The 25303-nt window shown below is 50.3% G+C and overlaps 3 protein-coding genes across 4 annotated transcripts in view; all 3 read left to right on the top strand.

The window, feature by feature from the left end:
• rph3aa (rabphilin 3A homolog (mouse), a) overlaps window positions 1–11600 on the top strand; it is a 38030-nt gene extending 26430 nt beyond the window's left edge. The window contains exon 17 of the transcript XR_003930629.1: window positions 11571–11600. The gene's annotated coding sequence lies outside the window, so the exon portion shown is untranslated. The remainder of the gene's footprint in view (window positions 1–11570) is intronic.
• pla2g3 (phospholipase A2 group III) lies at window positions 1371–9177 on the top strand. 2 transcript variants are annotated; one of them, XM_030085113.1, is made up of 7 exons: window positions 1371–1964; window positions 3023–3155; window positions 3532–3666; window positions 4258–4631; window positions 6858–6987; window positions 7301–7402; window positions 8241–9177. In XM_030085113.1, the coding sequence occupies exons 1-7, from the start codon at window positions 1409–1411 to the stop codon at window positions 8431–8433; spliced, it is 1623 nt and encodes a 540-aa protein (XP_029940973.1). In that variant the 5' UTR covers window positions 1371–1408; the 3' UTR covers window positions 8434–9177. The 2 variants fall into 2 exon arrangements, with proteins under 2 accessions (XP_029940973.1, XP_029940972.1); XM_030085112.1 differs by having other exon boundaries at window positions 4258–4742.
• The window catches only part of LOC115383086 (tetratricopeptide repeat protein 28), a 98712-nt gene continuing 83607 nt past the window's right edge, over window positions 10199–25303 (top strand). Inside the window, 2 exon segments of the mRNA XM_075410406.1 lie at window positions 10199–10400; window positions 15952–16326. Of these exon segments, the coding sequence (XP_075266521.1) occupies window positions 10371–10400; window positions 15952–16326 (405 nt within the window). The 5' untranslated portion in view covers window positions 10199–10370.

Here is a 25303-nt window from a genome sequence, read left to right as displayed (position 1 = left end):
ACTTCCTTTTCCAGGAACTCAAACTCTCAAACTCCATCACGACATGAGCATCTGTCTCCGATCTGAGCCAGGGGGTCAAAGGTCACAGCTTTTTAATGAAGATTAACATCTCAGGGAGTGGATGGAAGATAAAACTGAGGAGTCATTAGTGTCTCCTGGTTTCAATTGATGTGAAAATGGAGATTTTTAATGTTTTATTGAGTTTTATTAATCTGAGCTTCACCTGTTCTCACAAAGTTTTCCTGTTTTTCACAATACGAAACATTGAAATACCATATGTCCCAAACTATTAGCCTAACTTTTTTGAATTTTTAGAAGTTTGTAGTTTAGGAAGTAACTTATAAATGAAAGCACAGCAGTAAATACCGTCTGTGACCACTAGATGTCCCTGTGCGACGACAGACAGAAAAATGTCCATCACAGCTGGGTTTGACTGACAGTCAGAAGAATGTCTCGACAGACTGAAAACTTCAAGGAAAGTGAGAAAATGTGTAAAAAAACTGACCGTGATGAACAAAAACACTTCTTCACGAAAATTTGTTTGAACACAGGGAACTTATAGTCCAGAATTTATGGTATTTTAATATAAAAGAACAGCTTGACTACCGTATATTCTAAACTATAAGCTCCACTTTTTTTCTGGCTGCTCGTGGATTTTATATCAACATTTCTGAAGAAGCAAATGAAAATATCCAAACAAATCATCCACACCTTCTGGCACCTCCGGATGTTTCTACATGACAGCAGAATGAGGAAAACAAAGTAGGTCAGTCACCGAAATTACATTCTAGTGTTTCTATAAAACAGGATTACAGAAATACTGAGCAGCATTAAGTGGAATTCATGGCTCCGCCTCCTCTCAGGTTCCTCCTGCAGAACAGCTGGAGGCCGCCATGCAGGTCAGATGACAGCGCAGCAATCAACCAATCAGATGTCTCCATCACTGTTAGACCACACCCCCAACAGAAGGCACCTGCTTCAGCCACAGAGGTCAGAGTTCACAGAGGTCAGGACACGTTCTTCCAGGCCGGTGAATCAAAGACAGATAAAACATCTGATCAACAATAAAGCAGCAGATAAACGTTAGGAGGAAGGCCCTGACACAGCACTCAGCTCTGTGTCTGTGTGTGTGTGTGTGTGTGTGTGTGTGTGTGTGTGTGTGTGTGTGTGTGTGTGTGTGTGTGTGTGTGGTCACTGGGTGGGGGTGGCCAGGGTGATGTTTGGCTGCACTGACAGGTCACATGGCTGATTGGGTGTGACTTTGTTTTTGGATGTGCAGAGCGCGTGCCCCCCCCCCCCCCCCACTCCCCCCCCTCTCATCCCTTTTAAGCGCGTGCTGGCCTCTGCCAGTCTGTCCCGGAGTCCTCACTCTGAGCTGCATCAGTCGGTTTGCGCAGGACGCGCCGCCATGACGCGCACGGCTCCGCTGCTGCTCCTCCACGCGCTCCTCCTGCTGGGCTGCTGCTCCTCCTCCTCCTCCTCCTCCTCCTCCTCCTCCTCTTCCTCCTCCTCCTCCTCCTCCTCCTCCTCCTCTTCCTCCTCCTCTTCCTCCTCCTCCATCCTCTGCTCCTGGACTAAAGTTTCCCCCGGCGGTGAAGTTCACCGCAGCTTCCTGCGCGGCGCGCCCCCGCGCCTGTACCACGCAGTCTGGTCCCGGGAGCGCGCGCTGCTGGGCTGCGCGTGGAGCGAAGATGCGGCGGTGCTCCGCGGCTACGCGTCCCTGTGCGGGGAGCGCACGCACGCGGAGCCGGGAGCCGAGGAGGAGCCGCTGCTGCCGGCGGAGGAGCAGTGCGCGCCGCTGGAGGCGGAGGAGGGGCGCGAGCGCGCGAGGAGGAGAGCCGCAGGCGGAGGTCACGGCCAGGGGTCAGAGGTCACGGCGCACCGGCGCGTGAAGCGCGGCTTCATCGTGCCGGGGACTCTGTGGTGCGGCTCCGGGAACAAGGCTCCGTCCTATGAAGACCTGGGTGAGGAGGAGATCCACTTCCGGTTCTGTTCTGTTCAACACGTGCTTCATGTGTTTAAAAAAAAAAGTTTTAAGTGAAAACTAAGTTAAACTGTTTTCTTTTCAGATGAAATTCTGTTTTTCTACAATGTTTATTTCCTTCTACTCTCTGAACTCATGTCTTCATTATAGAATCATTTTTTCTTCATATTCGGTCTTTTTTCTTGCTGTTATTTATTCTTTGCGTTGTGTTAATTTTCATTCTATAAACTCAGAGATCAGAAAGTAAGAGATTCTGACATTTAAGAATAATATTTAGTGGAAAAAGTGTTTTTAATGTTAATTTATTTAGGCATTCATATATTATATTTTCCTTTTTTTCTGTTTTTATCATTGATTTATTCACATTATTTCATCCTGATGTCTCAAATAAAAACAATCTATACATATGAAGTATTTTAATATTTTTATTTATTTTAGAAAACAATTAGAACTTGAGCTTCTGGGGGTTGAGTCTGGGAAATTTTGTAACATTTAATAATTACATTTTGCATTTATTACTTACTTTGATTTTTTCCTGAAGTTGAATTTGAAAAGTCAGATAAAATAACGTTGAGTTGGGGAACCTGTTAATTCAGAGAAAAAAAAAAAATCAAATAAGTTGATCATGTTAACAGACTACATTATTGTTGAACTCAGCTTTATTTAAAAGCTCTTTAAAACTACTACAGCTGGCACGAAGTGCTGAAATGATTCTGGAGGAAAAATACCCTGAAAAAATACAAAAGAAATGGGTCATTCAATTCAATTCAGCTTTATTTATACAACACAGTCATTTCTAGACACTTATTGACCTTCAGTAAAACCAAAGAGACGATGATAAATATATTATCAGCTCTGGAAATTCATTAGAATAAAATAAATAAAAATAGAAGCAACGGACAGGAAAAAAAAATTGAGATTCAGGTTTTATGTAACACTCATTTAGGAAATAGATCATTCTTTGATCAGTCAATGCACCTGCTTTATGACTGTAAATAAATATTGTTCATCAGGTTTTATTTCTTTATTCCCCCCCAGGAGTGTTTTCAGCCACGGACCGCTGCTGCCGGGAACACGACCAGTGTGAAGACACCATCCTGTCCTTCCACTCGCAGTACGGCGTCTTCAACGCCAACATCTTCACCATGTCGCACTGCGACTGCGACAACAGGTGAGCACGGCGCCGCTCCGCCCGCGGGGGGCGCTCCAGAGCTGGGGGTGGGGCGGCTGCAGGAGGGGGAGGAGCTGAGAGGGGGAGGAGCTCAAGAAGGGGAGGGGCTGCAAGAGGGGAGGGGCTTCAGGGGGAGGTTCTAAAGAAAGTGGAGCAGGAGGAGCTCTAGAAGGGGAGGGGCTTCAGGGGAGGAGCATCAGGAGGGGGAGGGGCATCAGGAGGGGAGGGGCATCAGGAGGGGAGGGGCTGTAACAGAATTAACTGGAATATAATTTGATTCATGAAGTCAATCAAAAACTCAAAGTCTTCACAGAGCAGGAGTGAAAAAACTATGATAATCACAGTGTGTGTGTGTGTGTGTGTGTGCGCGCCTCAGGTTCCGCCGCTGTCTGAAGGACGCCAACGACAGCATGGCCGACGTGGTGGGCTACACGTTCTTCAACCTGCTGAAGATGCACTGCTTCCAGCTCTCCCACCGGCTGCAGTGTTCTCAGAGGAACTGGTTCGGACTGTGAGTCCACTGCCCCCCCTCCGTCCGGACCCCCGGTCTGAACCCCTCCGCGCGGTCTGCATGTTCTACCTGCTGTCCAGTGGGCGCCGGTGATGTGCCAAACCCAGTCAGAACAGGAAGTGGCTCAGTGTCAGAGAGAGAACCACATTCATCAGGGTTTGTCTTTGTGTTCGTCTGATTCAGACTCTGGAGGAAATCGGTCCGACAGGAAGTGACGACGCCATCATTTCAACACTTTTAAATTCAAACAGCCTCTGAATTTCTGAGCGACCCGACAGTTTAGGTCACCTTGCTTTGTCTGATCCTGGTCTTCCTCCCACTTCGTCTCGTCCTGTCGACCTTTGACCTCCATGTAACGCGTCGTCTCTTCACACTTCGAATCGTTCGCTGGATGTTTTGCTTCCTTCATAAAAACTGAAGTGTGAACTTTTGGTTGTTTATTTTTAATTTTATTAATGCTTCATTAAAAGTTACATCTGATGTTAAAAACGTGGGCAGTGATGGAGAAGTCAGCTGATGGACAGAGGCCCAGTTCTTCCTCTTCAGGATAAAATCCATTCTTTTTTAAAAACGCTCTGCTTGGACCTGCAGGTGTAAAGAGACTCGGATGGCTCTGTACGCCGAGGTCCACCCCCCCACCCTGTACGAGACCTCCACCCCAGCAGAGGGCGACGTCAACGGCACCGCCTCCTCCATCAACTCCACCTCCGCCGCAGGGGTCGACGAGGGCGGCCCGCCGGATCTCCGGCCCGCCGTGGCCCCGGTCACATCCTCAGAGGCTCGTCCCGGATCTCGTGGTCCTGCAGCAGGAAGTCCCGGACCATCCCCACAAGCTTGTACAACATCAGCACCAGGAAGTGCAGGACGACCACGTAGCTCCCAAGGTCCTGGAGCCCCCCCAGCTCAAAGATCCACAGCTGGTCCTCGTGAAGCGCCACCCGCAGGAACACCGGGACCTCCGGGAGGTACGGGTAAAATATCACCAGCAGGGCCGCCGCGACGCTCCGGGCCTGCAAGACCTCCATCTGAGAGAAACACAACGCGTCTGCCGACGGAGCAACAGCCTGCTGTGGCAGGTAGGGCCCGCCCTGGAGGCCCATACAGGCTAATGCTAGTCAGTTACCGTGGATACGGGCTAATGCTAATCACAGCTACTGTGTATCCAGGCTAACGCTAATCGCAGCTACTGTGTATATAGGCTAATGCTAACCGCAAATGCCGTGGACACAGGCTAATGCTAACCGCAAATGCCGTGGACACAGGCTAATGCTAACCGCAAATGCCGTGGACACAGGCTAATGCTAACCGCAAATGCCGTGGACACAGGCTAATGCTAACCGCAAATGCCGTGGACACAGGCTAATGCTAACCGCAAATGCCGTGGACACAGGCTAATGCTAACCGCAAATGCCGTGGACACAGGCTAATGCTAACCACAGCTACTGTGGACACAGGCTAATGCTAACCACAGCTACCGTGGACACAGGCTAATGCTAACCACAACTACTGTGGACACAGGCTAATGCTAACCGCAAATGCCGTGGACACAGGCTAATGCTAACCACAGCTACTGTGGACACAGGCTAATGCTAACCACAACTACTGTGGACACAGGCTAATGCTAACCAGGGCTACTGTGTAACACAGGCTAATGCTGTGGATACAGGCTAGTGCCAACTTGCACATGGCATTTGCAAGTAAAAAAAAAAAAAGAACTGAATTGAAAACCCATTTTGAAAAGTGTAACATTACTACCAATAATAAATCAATAAATGCCTTCCTGTCGCTGCCGGCTCTCACACAGTAGCCTTGAGACTCACGTTTGGTGGGATCCACGCCTCTGCTCCTCCTGCTGTCTCAGCTGGGATGCCTGAGTTGAGTTTATCTGTGATCTACCTGTTGAGCCTATAAAAGGCCGCTCGCGGTTGATTAGTCACGTCTGCAGAGCCCGGAGCCAATCATCGGTCTGCGCCGTCAGGTACGGTCATTTCAGTAATTATGCTCCTAATCTGTAAATAACGCTTTCTGAATGTTTTCCTGCGTGTCTGAGAAGGTTTTAAGGTTTTGTGAGTTCACCGTGAGATGAGCCGTGTCAGGAAACAGGAGCAGGAGTCGCTATTTGTTTGGATATAAAGTTATAATTTGAAAGTCAAACGTAGTAAAATAAGACAATAAAGAAGTGGAGAATTCAAGAGACTGGATTTACAAGTGGATGTTATTTTATAGTTTACTTCCACTGCTTGTGGTTTAAATCATTTTTGCTTTCCTTTGCTGCGGCCTTCTCTCAGTCTGGTCGGTTTTTTCCACCTGCTCATGTCTGGAATGTTAAAGTGTTTCCAGCGCTGCAGACACAGAGACTCACGACTCTGCTTTTAAAGAAAGATAAAACAGTTCGCACGTTAAGTTTTATACTCTGAGGACATGAATCTTCTTTCAAGAGACGGATTTTAAACATTTCCTCCATTGGGTTGATGTTCACTCCGCTGCACTTCTCCACCCAGTGTTAGTGCTGACATAAAAAGTCCTCCATCACCTAACTGACCTCCTCCATCACCTCTCTCCTCCATCACTTCTCTCCTCCGTCACCTCTCTCCTCCATCACTTCTCTCCTCCATCACCTCTCTCCTCCGTCACCTCTCTCCTGTATCATTATTAAAGTTATTCATCTTCCTGCTGCTTCATACAGGATTTTACAGACTCATGAATTTAATTTAATAGAGTAATTTAATCCGTGTTTATCTGTCAAAAGAGTAAAATAAGAAAACAAAAGCACCGATTCCCTCTGTTCTCTCTTCAGTCTTCACAAGTGGCAAGACTCAGCCTGTTCAGAGAAACCTGGTCCTGGTCCTGGTCCTGGTCCTGGTCCTGGTCCTGGTCCTGCCTCACTCAAGAGTGTTCTCTGTGGTGGGACCAAACTAGACCAGGACCAGGACCAGCCTGGCCCTGGACGGACCTGGAGGCCTGTACAATCAGACTGTTATTGTTGTTTTCTGCCCGCAGTTTTAATGTTCAGGAATGTTTCCTGCAGCATGTCGAGCTTCTCTTTACTCTCCAAACACTTTATTTTGACCCGGAGTTCTAAATGAAACATGAATGAAATGAGTCCTGCTGGGTCTTCCTGTCCCTCTGCTGGTTCTGGACTCAGTCGGGGTCACGGGTCCCGCCTCCTGACGCCGTCTGTCTCCTCACAGCGACTCGGAGCTCCTGTGGCGTTTTCCAGCATCTGGACGAGTGTAAAGACGTGATTCTGCCCCGGCAGACCAAGTACGGCCTCCGGAACCCGGATCCCAGGACTCTGTACCACTGCAACTGCACCGGGGGGTAAGAACCGGCCCCCGGCCCCCGGCCCCCCAGGGGGCCCCCGGCCCCCAGGCGGCGGCGTGGCGACGTGTCGCTCCGTGTTCACATCAGACAAATAGACTTAACCTCGGGAGGCGAGCGGCGCTCTGACTCACCTTCCACTGAGTCACAGGAGTCAGACGGTTTCATAACGTGGATCTGGGACACCAGCAGCACACACACACACACACACACACACACACGCTGGCAGGGTTATGTAAGGCGCGGTTCTTCTGATGGTTCTGGACGTTCGGGGTCTCTCACTCTCGGCCGTTTCTTCTTCTGTGGTTTCCAGGTTCTTCCAGGCTGCAGCCCTGCAGGGAGACCTGGACCCGCTGAGACTGGTCCTGCAGGGACACGTGGCCCCGTCCTGCTTCAGGACACACAACTGCAGCAGGTCAGGGCACACACACACACAAACACACACACACACACACACACACACACACACACACACACACACACACACACACACACACACACACACACCGCACAAGTAAAGAAACGGAGGCATGCGCTTATGCACATATGTACACACTCATATTGAGAGGCACACACACACACGGACATGCATACATTCATGCACGCGCATGTATACACACATGCACACAGACTGACACACATGCACAGACACACACAATTGTATGCACGCACAGATATGCATCAGCATAAAAAAAAGACATGCACACACACAAAGTCAGCCTTGTTCATGCACACGCACACACACACACACACACACACACACACTCAGATGCATTTTTTCAAAGATGCTGTTAGTTTGGAGTAAATATTTCATAGTGCTCAGTTTTCTGAGCACTGTGTTCATGTTGTGTTCATACGTTTGATGTTCTTTCACTCAGTAAACTGGTTTTCATCAGACTCCTCTTCACTCTGCTGCTCTTCGTGTAGTTTTCACTCAAACCACTAGAGGGCGGCATAGCCAAACTGCTTCACTTCTGCAGGTGCGTCTGCAGAAAGTTCAGTTTATCCCTCAGAATTCAGTCCAGCCAGTAAAAGCTGCCTTTATTTTACACCCACTGCACACTCTGAGACAGTTCAAGCCCTTTTCCTTCAAACCTGAATCGCCTGAGCGTAGTTTTGACTCATCAGTGTCTGGAAGTTTGAAAAAATCTTTTTCATTTTAGACTTCAGCCCATGATTATTGGAGTCAATTCAAAAACTTCCAAACGTTTTGTGTGTGTGTTTAACGTGTGTGTTGCTCTCCTGCTGTGCAGCGGCTGTGTGGCGTCGCTGCTGGAGGCGGAGCTTCCTGAGCCGGGCCGCAGGACGGCGTCCGGCTCCCGGCCGGAGGAGCGGCGCCCTCTGCAGGCGGCAGACCCGACGGCGAGGAGGGCGAGGAGGAAACCGGGAGCAGCGACGCTCCAGAGGCAGTGTGTGAGGCTCCGGAGGAGGAGGCCGCGGGTCTGAGCGCGCACGGCAGGACGGCGCGGTGGAGCAGCGGTTTGCACCGCTGCCTCGGCTGGAGTGTGGAGAGAGACAGCGGCTCTGCAACTCTGCACCTGACCACCAGAGTAATGAAACCCTGACCCCGTTTACACGACAGCCGTTCAAGTGAAAACGCCTCGTTTTGAAATCTGTTTACACGGAAACGCTGAAAACAGCGCAGTGAGCATGCGAAGCCGCTGGTGGAGGCGGTTCGATGTCTTTAGAACTGTGTCTGGAAATGATCTCAAGAGAACCAGAGTACAGCGGCATGTCCGTCACACGGGACGATTTCAGGCTACGTTAGTATCTGCCTTCACAATGCTAATGCTAGGCTAGCGGAGGAATTCAAACCGTGAGAAGAAGCTCTGGTGCTTCCTGTCCTGCTGCATGTGGTCCCGTCGTTTGGTCACTTCTGTTCGTCTTAAACCCACAGACGCTCCTCCGGATACTGCCGCCGGCTAGCATCGCTGCTAGCACTGCTGGCGAGTACCGCCAGCCAGCACCGCTATGGAGCTCAACGCCAATATGCTGAATAAGTCTGAGTGGGCGTCTCCATGCAGTTGGTACTTGAATGCTATTGGTTCATTTGCGTTTGGGGCGGGGCTTAGCCATGGGTCCCTCCTGTGGATAGTTGCTTGATTTATGGAATCAATATTTATTAGAACTAAAAAAAAAAAAAAAAAAAACAACGAATGAGTTTCTGTCTACTGTGGTCGCCCTTGATTTCAGATGTAGTTGTAGATATATGTGTAGATAAATGTGTTTGGAAAGGCTTCTCGTTACCGTGACGACGCAGCTTTTCTGGTTGTTGATCCCAGCATTCATAATTGATCAGCTGGAGCGGCGCCGCTGCTGCATGTGGAATTAATAACGGCTTCCAGTCACCGTTCAGCTGTCATCGCGCCGCCATGGGATCAATAGCAGCTTTTAAATAAACACCATAAATCAATATTTGTCCTCTGGTGAAAGTGTTTAATGTAACATACTGCTCGGAAAGGTTTCTGTAAATAAAGTTTGATTAAAGAATCCATTTACTGAATGAACACTGTTTATTACTGAAGCTAAAGAGGTGATTTGAAATGTTTCACCTTCCTGCTGTATTTAGTTTTTACACTGAATTGTTTGAGTTTTAAACCAGTGAAATGATAAATAACTGTAAATACTTTCTGTACATAAAACAATAAATATGTGGTTCATGATGAAGTTTGTGTCTGAATCAATGTCCTCAAGCCGTAGATGGACAATAACAAACATGGCGGTCAGGAGCCTGACACGACTCCGGGTCCAGATTGGTAGTTTCAGAGTCGACAGTCACTGTATTAGCATTGGTTTTATTATAAAAACAACAAACAGCGCCACCCCGTGGCCCAACAGCTACATCACTTTCAGTGTTTCTGCTGTTTCTGTTTAAAACTGAAAATTTATGGAAGGAAACTTCAGAGTCGATGTGTTTTTGTTGTGTAATCGGGGTCCCAGTCGTCCCGGATCAGTCAAAACCTCGGACCCTCCTCTGATCCCGGACGGTCCATTCCTGGGTCCGCGCCCCGCATGTTGGAAACCTCCACTCTCCAAACTTCGGAAAGTTTAAAAACACACCGAGCCCGACTGCTTTTTTTTTCCGTGTCGCGTACAGAGAGTGTATTATTGATGAGCGAAGCGCCTCCGGTAACCCAACTCCTCCGTGATGTCACGGCCGGTAACTGAGAGCCGCGACCGGATCCCCGCCTCTCCGCCCGGACGCCGCTCCGCCGGGGGGACGGAGCTCCGCCGCGGGAACATGGCGCTGTGGAGCAGGGAGGAGAAGCTCCGGAGAGCCGCCGACCTGCTGCCCTGAGCCCCGAGAGAAGGCTGCACCGCCTCCCGGTCCTGCTCCCGGTCCTGCTCCCGGTCCTCCCCCCGCTGCCGTCCACAGTCCGGAGATGGAAAAGCACCGAGTGAGGAAAGAGAAGGTGAGGAGGGGAGAGTCCTGGTCCGATCCGCCAGCTGGCCTCACCGCAGCGGGCATCCGACATCCCGAACACCGCCGGGAGTTCAGGAGCAGATCAGCTGATTCCTCACGGACAGGCCGGGAGTGAGTTAACGCAGCAGGCCGGGAGTGAGTTAACGCAGCAGGCTGGCTGGGAGTTAATCCAGGAGGTTAAATGTGAAGGTTCTGCACGTGAGGCTGTGAGGAGGAGGAAGAGGCTGCGTGTTGCTCAGGAGTCGCTTCAGTCCAGAACAGGAGAGAAAACATAAAATACAAAAGTTACAAGTGTTCATGCTGCTGAGGTTGAGAAGGGTTTGATGGTTTTGTCCTTTTTAGTTACTGCTTGCATGATGTAATCTTCTTTCAGATCCTCATATTATTGTATTAAGTCATATTTTTTTTAGAAATTTTCAAGTTTATATTTCCTCTTCCATGTAACTCTGAGCACCAGGTGATTTGCCTTCATTCTTCTAATAAGATCATCAGAATAAACGGAGGTCGCGCTGCCGTCATGGAGGGGATTTTCAGGACTCATGTTGCTTTAATAAGTTGCTTTTGTCGGTACTTTCCTGAGTATTTCCTCAAACATGTAACTTTACTCTGACTGGAGCAGGATCGACCCGTTCACACATTTCAACTTAAAACGCATCGCTTTGCTTGTTCATTCCAGAAAAGTTTCACGTTTACACGGTGGCGTTTTAGAAACTGTCTGTTTCCATGGAAACGACCGGAGCGATGTCATCAGCATGTCGAGCCTCCAGCTGGCTGTTCGGATTCCAGTCGGAATGCTTTCTAAAAGTTGTTTGCTCCATTTCCATGGAGACGGAAGCGGGACATTTTCAGAAAGTTGCACTTTAGTGAGTCGGAGCTCCGTTGAGACGCAAAAACCCCGAGAAAGTTTTCAGTTTCTCTTTTGTCAGACGGAAATCTCCTGCAGCACTTTGTCCTCTTCACTGTCAGTCAGGATCGTGTTAGGTTTTCCTTCTGAGGATGTGACTTTACCGACGTCAGTGCAGGTTATTCGGTGTGATCTACTGGATCAGAGACAAGCTGGACTCTGATCACGTTTGTGGACACGCCCACTCCTGTGGACACGCCCACTCCCACCTCCAGTCTGACTGTCAGGAAGAGAGCAAGAGAAGCTCCTGGGGAGGTGTGTGTGTGTGTGTGTGTGTGTGTGTGTGTGTGTGTGTGTGTGTGTGTGTGTGTGTGTGTGTGTGTGTGTGTGTGTGTGTGTGTGTGTGTGTGTGTGTGTGTGTGTGTGTGTGTGTGTGTGTGATCCTGGAAGGATGCCGTGTTCCTGTTGGGTTTTTAAACCCAACAGGAACACGTTTCCCAGTGAACAGAGACATCAGCTTGTCAGTGGAAGGTCTCCTGCAGAGTGACTGTGTGCTTCAGTGTGTGTGTGTGTGTGTGTGTGTGTGTGTGTGTGTGTGTGTAACACAGTGGCAGCGTGATGAATAACCCGCTACAGGAACACACACCACGGTAAATCAGCCCCAGGTGAAGAGAGCGCCGCTCAACGCCGCCGTGCTCCTCCCACAAACTGAAGTTCTTCTTCCTGGACGTCGGGTTGGACTTCAGGGTCGTCGCCGTCTCGTCCCCCTCCGAGCAGCCGTCCTCAACGTCCTCTGTCTGTCTGATATGTCTCATCATCGACGTTGAAACTGAACCATGAGACTGGATTAGATTTCTTGAAGTGACTCATGAACAGAACGGTCGATGCTTCGGATCTTTGGCCTCTTGGAGACGTTCCAGGTCAGATCTGACCCGTTCCTGTGGGACGGGGACGTCAGGGGACCCGGACGGGTTCTGCAGGAGAGTCCTGGTTCCGTCTCTGATCGGCTCTGGAGGAAAACGGTGTTCTCTTCAGTCGACTGAACACAGCCTGCTGAGGCCAGGAGGACAGAGGAGGACAGAGGAGGACGGAGGAGGACAGAGGAAGACAGAGGAGGACAGAGGAGGACGGAGGAGGACAGAGGAAGACAGAGGAGGACAGAGGAGGACGGAGGAGGACAGAGGAAGACAGAGGAGGACAGAGGAGGACAGAGGAGGACAGAGGAGGACGGAGGAAGACAGAGGAGGACAGAGGAGGACAGAGGAGGACAGAGGAGGACGGAGGAAGACAGAGGAGGACAGAGGAGGACAGAGGAAGACAGAGGAGGACAGAGGAGGACAGAGGAGGACAGAGGAAGACAGAGGAGGACAGAGGAGGACAGAGGAGGACGGAGGAGGACGGAGGAGGACGGAGGAGGACAGAGGAGGACAGGGGAGGACAGGGGAGGACAGGGGAGGAGGACAGAGGAGGACGGAGGAGGACAGGATTCTAGTGTCGACATGGAAGCAGAGCTACAAGGCAGTGTTTACGTCGGTGAAATGTAGAGGAGCGTCCTCCGAACTCCGTCGTCGTGACAACAGAGACCATAAACACACCGCAGGTTTGGAGCTCAGACTTTATTGTCGTCGTCAGGAAGAACAACCGAACTTCATTTAACAGTCGCTTGTCGACAACAACGGCAACGCAGCAGAATCGCTGAAGAGTTCTGGAGGTCCAGCAGCGTCCAGCAGTGTCCAGCAGCGTCCAGCAGGCGTCCAGCAGGTGTCCAGCAGTGTCCAGCATTGTCCAGCAGGCGTCCAGCAGTGTCCAGCATTGTCCAGCAGGCGTCCAGCAGTGTCCAGCATTGTCCAGCAGGCGTCCAACAGCGTCCAGCAGGCGTCCAGCGGACCTTTATTGCAAATCATCACCATGTGGCCTCGACCTGGACTGTCCACTGACGGTCCTTCGACCGTCGTGCAACCGTCCTGCATCTGTCCTGCAACCGTCCACCAACCGTCCACCGTCCGTCCACCGTCCGTCCTGTGACAACACAAACCCTGAAACAGTCTGAAGGGTTAACGGCGTCAGAACGCTCTGATCTGGTGTTTCCAAATCTGTCCTTTCACCAGAGCCCACACCAAGGCCGTCATTATCTCTTACACACACACACGCACGCACGCACGCACGCACGCACGCACGCACGCACGCACGCACGCACGCACGCACGCACGCACGCACACACACACACACACACACACACACACACCCGGGAGGCTGGAGGGAGTCTTGAGACGTGTGAAGAGACACAGTTCTGCTGAAGTTCTGCTGATAACGGAGAGCTAACTCTGCTGGATGTTCAGAGATAAATCAGATCCGGGATTCTTCCTGCTGCTCCCTGCTCTGTTCGGGTGATCGGTGGGACGGACAGAAGGCCTGAAGGACGGGACGGGAGATCTCTGGGTTACTGTTGTCACTTCAGGGTGGCTTCAGGTCTTCATGGTGGTTCATCAGTTAACTGCGATTAATTAATCACATTTTGAATCCCATCTTTGTTTTCTGTTGTTTTGCATTTCAAACCGTTTAGAACTCGGAACGTTGAACCTTCATCGGTCCCTCCAGGAAGCTGCTCTCTCTGTCCTAAACGTTCCTTCACTTTACTCACCAACACTCCCAATTACGATGACGTCCGTTTCCATGGAAACCACAGGAACAATGAAATGGCGTAGTTGGCATGTCGGATAGCTAGTTTGCAGAATATTCAGTGGAAGTTTTGTTTTCTCTTGAAGTCGTCAGTGGAAACCTCTTCAGCTGTCAATGTTCTCACTGAGGTTTTTTCAGGGTTCTTCGTGTTCAGATCGGCTCATTAAACGACCTCGTCTCCGAATCCAGATAAAGCGGACTCCACTGAACCCGGTCGGCCGAGAGTTTCCCAGGCACTTGAACGCACCGCCATCAGAAACACAGAGGGCCATGAATGCAGCACGGCAGTAACATCAGGAGCAGTTGTAGTCAGTAATTATAAAAGGCCTTCAAACGGCGAACAGCTTGACTCAGCTTTTCAAATCATCATATTTCGATTTCTGTCGTGTGATTTAAATGATCCCCCCGAGGTGCTGGAAAACCTGGAGAGGCTCCAGAGAAAGCGGCGGCCGGGCGGCGGCCGGGCGGCGGCGGCGGCGGCGGCGGCGGCGGCGGCGGCGGCGGTGGCGGCGGCGGCGCCTGCAGCCCCGAGCCGAGCCTCATGTGTTCCTGAAGCCTCCCTGCAGCTCTGGATCTGCAGCTGCGATATGATGGATGTGACGGAGAGCAGAGCCGGTCGGACACGTTACCGGGGCGGTGTTTGCTGGAATAAACACAGGAGGCCACATATCATGCGCTCTGAATGGAGGCGTAAATCTGGAAAGCCTCTTAGCTCCACTGGAACGCAGATAACGAGGCGCAGAGCGGGAAAAGTCCTGCGCTGTGGTGTGTGTGTGTTTGTGTGTGTGTGTCCTTACTTTGTATTGAATATTCTGTGTATAGTGTTGCTGATGTTGCGGTATGAAAATGTTCACTCACACACAAAAAATAAGTAAATAAATAATATTCATTAGTCCGATCCTGTTTATCTGTTCTGGTCTTGTTTTGGTTTGATTTGTTTTGTCTGGTCTGTCCTGGTTTTGTCTGGTCTTTTCTTTTCTGGTCCAGTCTGGTCTTTTCCAGCCCGGTCTTGTCTTTTATGTCCTGGTCGTGTTTTGTCTGATCTGGTTTTTTGTGTCCTGGTCTGATCTGGTCTTGACTTGTCTGGTCTTGGTATTGATTTATTTTGTCTGGCCTGTCCTGGTTTTATCTGGTCTTGTCTGATCTGGTCTTGTCTGGTCTTGTCCATGGATGTGTGAGTGAGTGATTGAAGGGTAAATGTGACTGACAACGTAAAGCACCTTTAGCGCTCTGTGTTCATAGCCTGGTAAACCAGCCCCGCCCACTCCTCATCCACATTTGGATTAGGAGTTAAGCTCAGTCTGGATAGGAGCCCATAGAAACCTCTTGCAGGGGGCGTCGGTTACTCCTCTGACTGACAGGCACTTCAGCCAATCAGCGCTTCAAAACAAATACGTCATCAAAATGCGTTAGCTTCTCTAAGGGTTAGCATTAGCTCATTAGCTCTAGCTTCTCTACATGCAAAGACACGCTAAAACGTCGTTTCCTGTTAGAAACTCACCAGGCGCAGACTCTTGCTCTTGCTTGACTCTTGTAATTCTTGGTATTTGGGCTGTAACTTTGCTGATTGCAGCTTTCAGACGATGGTTAAAGTTAAAGTCCGTCATCTCTGCTACGCGCGGCGATAGCGTCACTTCCGGTTTAGCCACCGGATTTCGCCAAAAAATTTGAAATTAAAAAGCAGCAACGCTGATTGACTCGGTCGTTTTAGACCGAGTGAAATCCCCTCTATGAGCTCCGACCCAGACTGAGACCAGCTCCAGAATCCAAACGCGGATGAGGAGTGGGCGGGTCTGGTTTACGAGGCAACTGTGTTCATGGAGAACATGCAAACTCCACACAGGAGAACTCAGTGTGGACTCAGACCGAGAATCTGTCACTGTGAGGTTAAAGCTAACCACTGCTCCACTGTGTGGCCTTGGTCTTTGTGTCGTGGCTGGAGTTCTTGATGGATCTTTCAGCTCTTTAACACTCAGTCCGTTTCCTCCTCTTCTCTTTCGTCTCGTCTCGTCCTCAGTTCTCCCTGTTCGGTTCTCGCTCCACCAGCAGAACCACCAACCCCCCCTCTTCGTCGTCCTCCTCCTCCTCTCCGGTCGTCCCTTTGCTGAAGAAGCCGGACCGACTGTCCAGCTCCGGCCTTCCTCCTCCTCCTCCTCCTCCTCCTCCGCTGAGTAAAGCCGAGTTCCTGGAGCGTGTGCGCCGCAGTAACCAGGCCTGCCAGCAGGGGGAGTTTGCCCTGGCCGTCCGCCTCTACAGCGAGGCTCTGACCGCCGACCCCCAGAACTGCATCCTGTACAGCAACCGGTCCGCTGCCTACCTGCGCCTGGGCCAGTACGCCGCCGCCCTGGACGACGCCGTCAAGGCCCGACTCATCAACCCCAAATGGCCCAAGGTAAGAGCTTGCAGACCGCCGCCGCCGCCGCCACCGCTGCCACCGCCGCCACCGCTCCAGACGGGGTTTGGTGGAGAAATGGCTCTGTGGGTCTAGAACAGTAGACCCGTCCACTGACCTCCTCCTGCGTTGGTGGTTGAATGAACGTCTGTATGTCAGTGGAAGTGAAGCTACTGACAGTCTTATCACGAATCTGGAACTTTCTGTGGGGCTCATGTCCAGGACGCCGCTGGAAGACGTTCCGGTCGCTTGTTGCTGGTTGTTGTACCGTCGTTTCGGCCTCGTTAGTGACTGTAGGACTTTCGCTGGCCGCTCAGAAAAAAGCACATCTCTGAGTTTTCCGTCTTCCTCGCTGGATCCGGTCAGTCGCTCCGGTTTTTCAGGAGTTCGATGGTCGCCAGCGGTTTGGTTCGTCCTGTTCTGCTTTTAAAGAGAGATTGGAAGGTTTTGCTTTGGATCTGAGGAGGACCTGAGAGGACGGTCACTGTTGGGAGTGAAGAGTTGTAGTACTAGAGACCGGGCTCACATGTACATCCGGCTTTTAACGTGGTCTTGACTTGGTCTTGTCCCCCTTCGTCATGGTTCTGACTGGGTCTCGGGTTCGGTGGTCTTAAAGGCGCATTAAGGAGTTTTTCAACTTTAAAAATACTTATTTTCCACCATAAATATGTTCCACATTTTTAATGATGTGTCCAATGTGCCCTGACATATTCATTACCAGTACCTCTAACAGCGCTAAACTGTCACTTGAAAGTCACAGTGCCGGTCCGGCACCAGAATTTTTTTGGGGGAGAATTTGAAAGGAATGACGTAATGCGCGCTCCGGCTGGTTAGGTTTCATTTTGTCCGCCATTACTCCGCCAGATGCTTAGTGAGCAACAACTGAGCAGGATCTTCCAGAAAGTCAGAACAGACTGGCTTCTAGCACTGCCACAGCTCCACACAGATTCCACCAGGGAGAAGAAACTTACATTTTACTCGAGCGCTACTAAAAGAGCGAGGAGGGAGTTCCCCTCTTCCGTGCATGCAAGCCACAGGGACGAGTTTTTCACTAAGCTGCATTATGCCCAAGGCCTGCAGGGGCCGCTGTTTCGCATAAAATGTGCAAGCTCCTTAATGCACCTTTAATTGCAACTCTAATGCTACGTTCACACCGAACGCGTCGCGGGCGTCGTCGACGCTCGGGACGCTTTGAAGCTGACGCTTGTGACGCTTTAAACACGACGCTTGACACCGGGTGGTCACAAAGCTCGCGACGCTCGCAACGCTCTTGATGCACGTCAGTTAATTGGCGCGCTGGAGGCTGATTTCTGTTTCCAGCTGTGGCGGATCGCATCAGGAGAGCGGCTTGGCTTTATTTGTTAAATAAAGCTAGACCGCGTCGTCGTCGGAAAAGTGGCTATTGGCTGGTCTGCTCCTCTCTGCTCTGGCTGCAGCAGGGGGCGCTGCTGAGACTGACCGCTTGTGAGCGCTTTGGGACGGGGGAGGGGCTCACGCAGCACCCGCTGCTCATTGACGACAGCAACGAGACGTCCTGTCACGTCTCCAGAGCACCAGAGAAGGTTGCTAGATTTGACGCTAGTTGCTTTTGACAAAAAAACGTCTCCAAGAGGCTTTGGAAAGTCGGCAGATTTAGCGAGAAAGTCGTCAAGTTAGCAACACTGGCCGGCCCGCATCGGTGCTCGGATCACTCGTAGTGACGTAGCACCGGAGGGATCGTCTCTGATTGGTTGACGCTCAGCGGCAGCGCGTCGAAAGTTCAGTTTTCCCAACTCTCAAAAAGCGACGCTCACGACGCTCCTGACGCCGGGGACGAGCGTCGTGGGCGTCGACGCTCGAAACGCTGGAAAAGCGACGCTCATGACGCTCCTGATGCGCCGCCCCGCCACCCGCCGCTCCACGACGCTCGTCCACCATAGACTTTGCATAGAAAAGCGCCGCTCATGACGCTTGCGACGCGTCCGGTGTGAATGCACCATAAGAATTCTGAAGTTGCGTTCAAGACATTTTGTTGAGTCCCTGAAGTCGGTTCCAGTTATTGATCTTTCCGTGAAGTTGGACATTTTTTGCTCACGAATACCATTATCACCGAGCGGCTCTTTCCTGATGAGCCAGCAAGCTTTAGCATTAGCATTAGCTCAACAGCTATTGTTTCACTAAACTCCTGTTTACTGGACGAGAAGCCACAATGAGTTTTCTGAGTAACAAACTACATTTTGAAGTATGTAGTGACTCTACGGAGCATTAGCATTAGCACACCTAAATAACAGTTAGCTTCCTTTTCTGAGAGCTGTCTGGAACTTCAGCTGGCCTCCAGACGGTGAAGCATCTTCCTCCCAGCAACTGATTGAACCGAAAGGTAAAACTTCAGCGTTGGGGGATTCTGCTTTCTACTTGGACTGTTTGGATCGATCATGGAAACATCGATCAGTAAACAGCCTGCAAACTGAGACCGGCTGGAGTTTAGCCGGACCAAAGACAATGACAGGAAGTGATGAGTCCCAGCGCCGGCTTCTCCTGGAGGAAGTCCTGCTTCTGTCTCCGGCAGGCTGAGCTCCCAGGGGGTGAATTCCACGAAACGCACATCGTGAAGGTTCTTTCTTTACGTCACCGAGGGGATCCACCGATCTGCTGGACCCAGAACCCTGAGCCCGGCCGAGGTCTGTCAGTGATCATTAACACTCCATCTGGACATGTTTGGACCAGAACCGCCCAGAGCCTGAGCTGGACCGGGACCGGGTCTGGAGAGCAGGCCGGCAGGCGGGAGCCGGAGGGACCGGCCAGCTCCACGCCGCTTCCTCTCCCCGGGCGAGAGAATGGACGGAAGTGGTGTTTGGGTGTGTGTCTGCTGCCTGTGTGTGTGTGTGTGTGTGTGTGTGTGTGTGTGTGTGTGTGTGTGTGTGTGTGTGTGTGTGTGTGTGTGTGTCTGTGTGTGTCTGTGTGTGTGTCTGTGTGTGTGTCTGTGTGTGTGTCTGTGTGTGTGTGTGTTGTTTTCCAGGCCTTGGCCCCGAGCCGGCCACTTAAAGACAATAACAGAGCAGCATTCCTCGCATGGCGGCGGCATCATGGCCGCCAGCTCGCTGCTGCATTCGCTGCGGGTCAAAGGCAGGGTCACGACTAATGAAGTACCAATGGGGGGGGGGGGGGGGGGGTTCTACCTCAGGCCTCTCTTTCTGCCCCCCCAGCCCCGCCCCCCCGGGCTCCACTCTCCTCTCTTTTCTTTTCTTTGCTTTTCTGTTTGCCTCCCACAGTTTGGCCCGTCGCTGCCCCTGTCGACTCCTCTGTAGGCACAACAGGCTCTCACACACACACACACACACACACACACACACACACACACACACTGGAAGAGAGGCAGCCTGGGAACTGCAGCTGCTCGGAAGAGTTTGTGCTCCTCTGGATGTCGGCGCCGCTCCTCTTTGTGTTTCCGTGCTGTTTTGTTGTGGTTTCATCCTCTTAGTTTCTGATTTGTTGTTTATGTTGTTTTGTTTTGTTTTGTTTTGTTTTGTTTTGTTTTCAGTGCACAGAACTTGAGAAAAAAGGGCTTTTTTTGTGTGTTTCTTTGTGATTCAAATGAAGCTCCGTCACAGACGTGAAGCCTTTCCTTTGACTGTCTTCACAGACCGGCGGTTCTGTGTGTGTGTGTGTGTGTTCCTGTGTGTGTGTGTGTGTGTGTGTGTGTGTGGCGGTGGGGAAAGCGTCTCTCTCAGCTCAGTCTGGTGAACAGAGGCGTCTGGATCGGGCCTCTGATCTGTTTTTAGGATGAGTGGAGCTTCTGGGGGTGGAGCAGATGCAGGCTGGAGGAGAGGAGGATGCTGGGAGGAAGTGTGGAGGTAATTATGCCTCACTCGGAGCTCCGGAGTCTCCTTCATGTCGGAGTTTCCACCGGTTGCCTCTGAAAATGGAGCCAAGCGCTGTTGGATCAGTTTAGGCTCCGTTTAGTGTTTTAAAGTGGAAATTCTGGGAATGTTTCAGGAGTCGGTTTCCATGACAACGGCTCTCCGAGCCACTGAAAACACATCAAACATCCAGATTACAGAGCGTCTTCCTCCTCTGACGTCCAGAATGTAGAGTACTGTCTTCTCTCTGCTGTGTAGCGGTCGTCGGTGTGTGAAGCTTCTCTGTGGACTCCGACCAGATGTTCTCTGGCTCCGCCCCTTTTCCCAGACTCCCCCTGTCATTAGCCGACGGCTCTTCAGCCGCACGGCGGAGGCCCCGGGCCCTCGGAGGGCCGTTCAGGAGGCTCGCCACATGACACAGGGCGGTCCGATCGGAGGGCGGGGCTACGCCCTCAGCTCGCGTTTCTGTGTGTGTGTGTGTGTGTGTGTGTGTGTGTGTGTGTGTGTGTGTGTGTGTCGCTCAGGCTGGGGCCGTAGGGTAATCCAGGACCTGGTGCAGACCATGTGAGGAGGCCCTCTGCAGACCTTCCTTCAGCCTTCTTTCCGCTCTCTGCTCCCCTTCAGGTTCTGTTCACACTTTTCAGATTATCGTCGCTCTACAGACTACGACCTGCTGGTTACTGCAACCAGGTTCTCCTGGTCCTGGTCCTGGTCCTGGTCCTGGTCCTGGTCCATATTCTCATATGAGTGTCCTTGGTTCTCTGAGGTTTCATCATTAAATCAAACAACAGCACCAACTAGTGGCCCCACATGAGAACTACACAGTTTTTAGCATTTCTGTCGCCTGAATATGAAACTTTTACTGAAAGACTAAAACGATGCTTTCTAGTTTTGCAAAAACTGAATCAGAAAATCTCCTGAGGTCCAAAACTTCAGAAACACTGTAGTTTATCACTGAAGAGCGGATTCATATTTCAGTTCAAACTTTCACACTTTCAGTATTTTGATGTTTTTCCAGTGTGGTTATTGCTTCAGTTTACCTCAATTTTATGTTCAAATTTAGATTTTTACCATTTACATATTTCAGCTCCAATTTTTTTCTAACTTTGTAGCTTTCTTCCTTATTTTGTGTAAATCTTTCATGTTTCATTTTCCCAATGAACAAACTTTGAACAGCAGAACAAAATACCAAACACATCATTAAGGTAAGACCGAAGCAAATTTAAATTCAGAGAAGAAAACAGTTTGAAACCGCAGAAAAAAAAACTTAAACAAATAAAGGAAAAATAAAACACAAGAGAAAAAAATCCTCATGAAAATATCTGTGAATATAAATTAACAAAAACAAAAAAATGCAGATCTGAAATAAAAAAAATTAAGATAAAGAATTGAATATGATTAACTGCGTAAAGATATGTAAACTAATAGCCACCCCCCCCCCAAAAAAAAAAAACAGGAAAAAAATTGTGTGAAATTCTCAAAACAGTAACAAAGAAAATAGATGCAAAAACTTTAGAATCTGCTTTTCTCTTCTCTCAAGAAACACTTGCCATTGACTTTAAAAGTTTGCACAATGAAAGATGAGCATCTCCCTCTCTTTAATTAGTTTTAATTTAGTTTTAGAATCGTTTCTCTTTCTGTGGATCATGAAATGAAAACAGCTGACTTCCTCGCGCGGCCGCCAGGGGGCAGCAGAGTCCTGCTGAGAGGAATTAAACCCTCTGAGGAATTCTGGACTTTCTCTAAATTACTAAGAAAAATTAACACTTGTTCCCCTTTTTATTTAATTTTCACACTAAACTCATTTTCAAAATGACGTTTATCTGAACAAAGGCACAAAAACTGAAACCATAAGAAATCTGAAAAATATAAAAATAGCTAGAATTTATAAAAATGCGGAAAAAAATGTTTAAAGAAGCTGAACAGTGTTTCTTCTGTGGCCGTAAGACTCTGAACTCCTCCCTGTAAATAGTGTTTGTTGTTTTTTGGTTCATATCTGCGCTGATATTAATCACCATTAAAACTTGAACGTATTGATGAAGAAATTCATTTAACTTTTATCCTCATATTGAACTTTCTATTTATTTATTTATTTATTCTGTCAGGAGCCGTGATTAAAGGAACTTCCCTGAATCATGAAGAATAAAATGTATTCTAGAGTCTATTCTATACTCTCCTAAAATGTCAAAATTGTCAGAAAAATGCTGGAAAATGCTGGAAGACCTCTAATCACTTCCTCCACCAGATGAAACTGCCAGTCTGAGGATCCCACCTCCGCCAGGACTGATGAGGTGGGAATAAATATTCACAAATATGAAGAATGAAGTTTAAAACCAAAGTCTGGAGATCGACACTCATCAGCATGGAATTCAAACTGGAGGAAGGGATGGATGGAGAGACGGACAGCGGGACGGAGGAGGGATGGATGGTTGGATGAACTGATGAATGAATGATCAATGGATGGAAAACTTGGATGGATGGAGAGATGGATAGATGGTTTTTGGTGGTTTGGATGGATGAATGAATGGATGGAGGGTTTGGGTGGTTGAGGTGGTTTGGATGGATGGATGGTAGATGGATGGATGAATTGATGAGTGGATTGATGAATGGACAGTTTGGATGGATGGATGGATGGATGGGTGGGTGCATGGAGGTTGGGAGGGATGGATAGACTGAAAGATGGACAGACGGGCGGTCGATAGATAAATGAAAGAAAACAGATGGAGGGACGGTCAGTGATCGATGACACATAAGTAGATTGATGGAAGGATGGACTGACAGACGGATGGAGTGATGGATAAATGGACGAGTAAATAAATGGATGTAGTCATGGAAACGAACCAGGATAAAAGCAGCTGACTGAGTGAAACTGGTGTTTACTGACGTGAAGCGATGATTTCCTCCATGAACGACCTGAAAACAGCTCCTGATCGGGGGCGGGGCTTCTCGAGCTCTCTGCATCACCGCTGCGCTGCGTGGCGTCCGGCGGGAGCCCACCGTTAGCATGCTGTTAGCATGCTGTTAGCATGCCGTTAGCACAATGTTAGCACACCGTCAACATGGCCGGCGGGCGCGGGCTGCTAGCAGAGCCCAGCTCACCTGAAGAGCACAGCGTGCACGCTTTAATCCAACCGAAACCTCGCCATGAGGCAGCACACACACGCACACACACACACACACACACACACACACACACACACACACACACACGCTGAGTTATTTCCTGGACAGTCTTATTAGAAGCGGTTTTTCTTCCGCCGGGTCGATTCGCCGCATGCAGGATGAGAACAGCCAGGATCCATGTTGCCTCCTGGATGATCCGTGACCGCCGGTGCCAAACCGTGGCACGGCGGTGGGGGGGGGGGGGGGGGGGGGGGGGGGCAGGATGGGGGGGGTGTTCAGGATTAATGTCCCTCTCGGGGCTGGAACCAGAGGACTTCAGGGTTTGAGCTCCGGGGACCATGAGGTGAACTGAAGGTCTGAAAGTGATGGAAATGAAGCTACTGCTGCAAACTGAGCCTCAGCCTCAGAGGTTCCCCGGTTCGAATCCCACCTGAGGGGGTACCTGAGGAGGGAACGGTGGTGGTGATTTACTGCAGCAGCACCTCGGGTGGCGTCCCGGGCCAACCGGGGTCGGAGCAGAAGATCGTCCTGTTCTGGATTAGTTTAATGTTCGTTTGATTCCCTCTGGTTCCTCCCTGTGTGTGTTGTGTTGTTGGACCTGTGACCTTTGACCTGGGAGCAGGGTGTGTTTGAGGTTTTATCAGCAGATCACGGTTGGATTCCGACGGCGAGCTGTGCAGTGGTGTGGCGTGCTCGCCGCTCCGTCAGTCCTCTGGGGAAAAGGATCAATGTCAAGAGCTGTGGGCTCTTTGACTGGATCAATACACACACACACACACACACACACACACACACACACACACACACACACACACACACACACAGTCTTGTATTTCTATCCTTGTGGGGACCGTCCATTGACTCCCATTCATGTCTAGCCCCTAACCCTGACCCTTACCCTAACCCTAACCCACACCACAACAAAGCCTAACCCTAAAGAAATGTTTTTGCACTTTTACTTTTTTCAGTAACAACAACATGGTCAAGAAAACACTGTTTCTCCTACTTAGGACCGGAAAAAGGTCCCCACAAGGCACGTTGTTCCACGTTTTGCTATCCTTGTGGGGACATTTGGCCCCAACAAGGATAGAAATACGAGAACACACACACACACACACACACACACACACACGCCTCCTCTCCTGGCTGTCATTTCATTAGCCCCTCCCACTGACCCCTCTGTCGCCTCGCCCTCCCCTCACAGTTATGGCCCGACATGCGACCTTTGACCTCTGATGAGCCTCATCTTCACCCCCACCTTCAGCTTTATGACGTGTAAATTCACCCGTGGATCGCCGATGCTGACTCCAGGTGCATTTTGGGTAAAACTCATCATCACCAGCAGTCACTGCTCAGCCGATCGCAAAGGGAGGTGAGGGTCAACATGAGGGTCAACATGAGGGTCAACATGAGGGGCCGCATGAGGGTCAACATGAGGGTCAACATGAGGGTCAACATGAGGGGCCGCATGAGGGTCAACATGAGGGTCAACATGAGGGTCAACATGAGGGGCCGCATGAGGGTCAACATGAGGGGCAGCATGAGGGGCCGCATGAGGGTCAACATGAGGGGCCGCATGAGGGTCAACATGAGGGTCAACATGAGGGGCAACATGAGGGGCAACATGAGGGGCCCCATGAGGGTCAACATGAGGGTCAACATGAGGGTCAACATGAGGGGCAACATGAGGGGCAACATGAGGGGCCGCATGAGGGGCCGCATGAGGGGCAGCATGAGGGTCAACATGAGGGGCTCTTCACTGAAGAGGAGCAGCAAAGCGGTGGCATTGAGTTGCTGGATTTTCCATGGTAGACCCAGACCTGGACCAGATCTGGACCCAGACCTGGAGCAGACCTGGACCCCCCCTTCTCCCCCACGCTGGGCCCTGGAAATAAAGCAGGTTTTCCATCTGATCGGGCCGATTCTGCTGGAAACATCCGAGACGCCAACATCCAAAGACAAATCCTGAAGATGGTTCCTGCAGACCCAAAGCACCACTTCCCTCTGATAAACAG

The sequence above is a fragment of the Salarias fasciatus genome (assembly GCF_902148845.1).
Source record: "Salarias fasciatus chromosome 7 unlocalized genomic scaffold, fSalaFa1.1 super_scaffold_4, whole genome shotgun sequence".
NCBI classification, from domain to species: domain Eukaryota; kingdom Metazoa; phylum Chordata; class Actinopteri; order Blenniiformes; family Blenniidae; genus Salarias; species Salarias fasciatus.
Note: the sequence above shows the minus strand (reverse complement) of the source record. Positions and strands in the feature narration are given on the sequence as shown.

Coding starts and splice junctions, on each gene's coding strand:
- pla2g3 (XM_030085112.1), top strand. CDS start 1,409: ATGACGCGCACGGCTCCGCTGCTGCTCCTCCACGCGCTCCTCCTGCTG. Junction 1,965..3,022: donor TCCGTCCTATGAAGACCTGG/GTGAGGAGGAGA, acceptor ATTCCCCCCCAG/GAGTGTTTTCAGCCACGGAC. Junction 4,743..6,857: donor GCAACAGCCTGCTGTGGCAG/GTAGGGCCCGCC, acceptor GTCTCCTCACAG/CGACTCGGAGCTCCTGTGGC.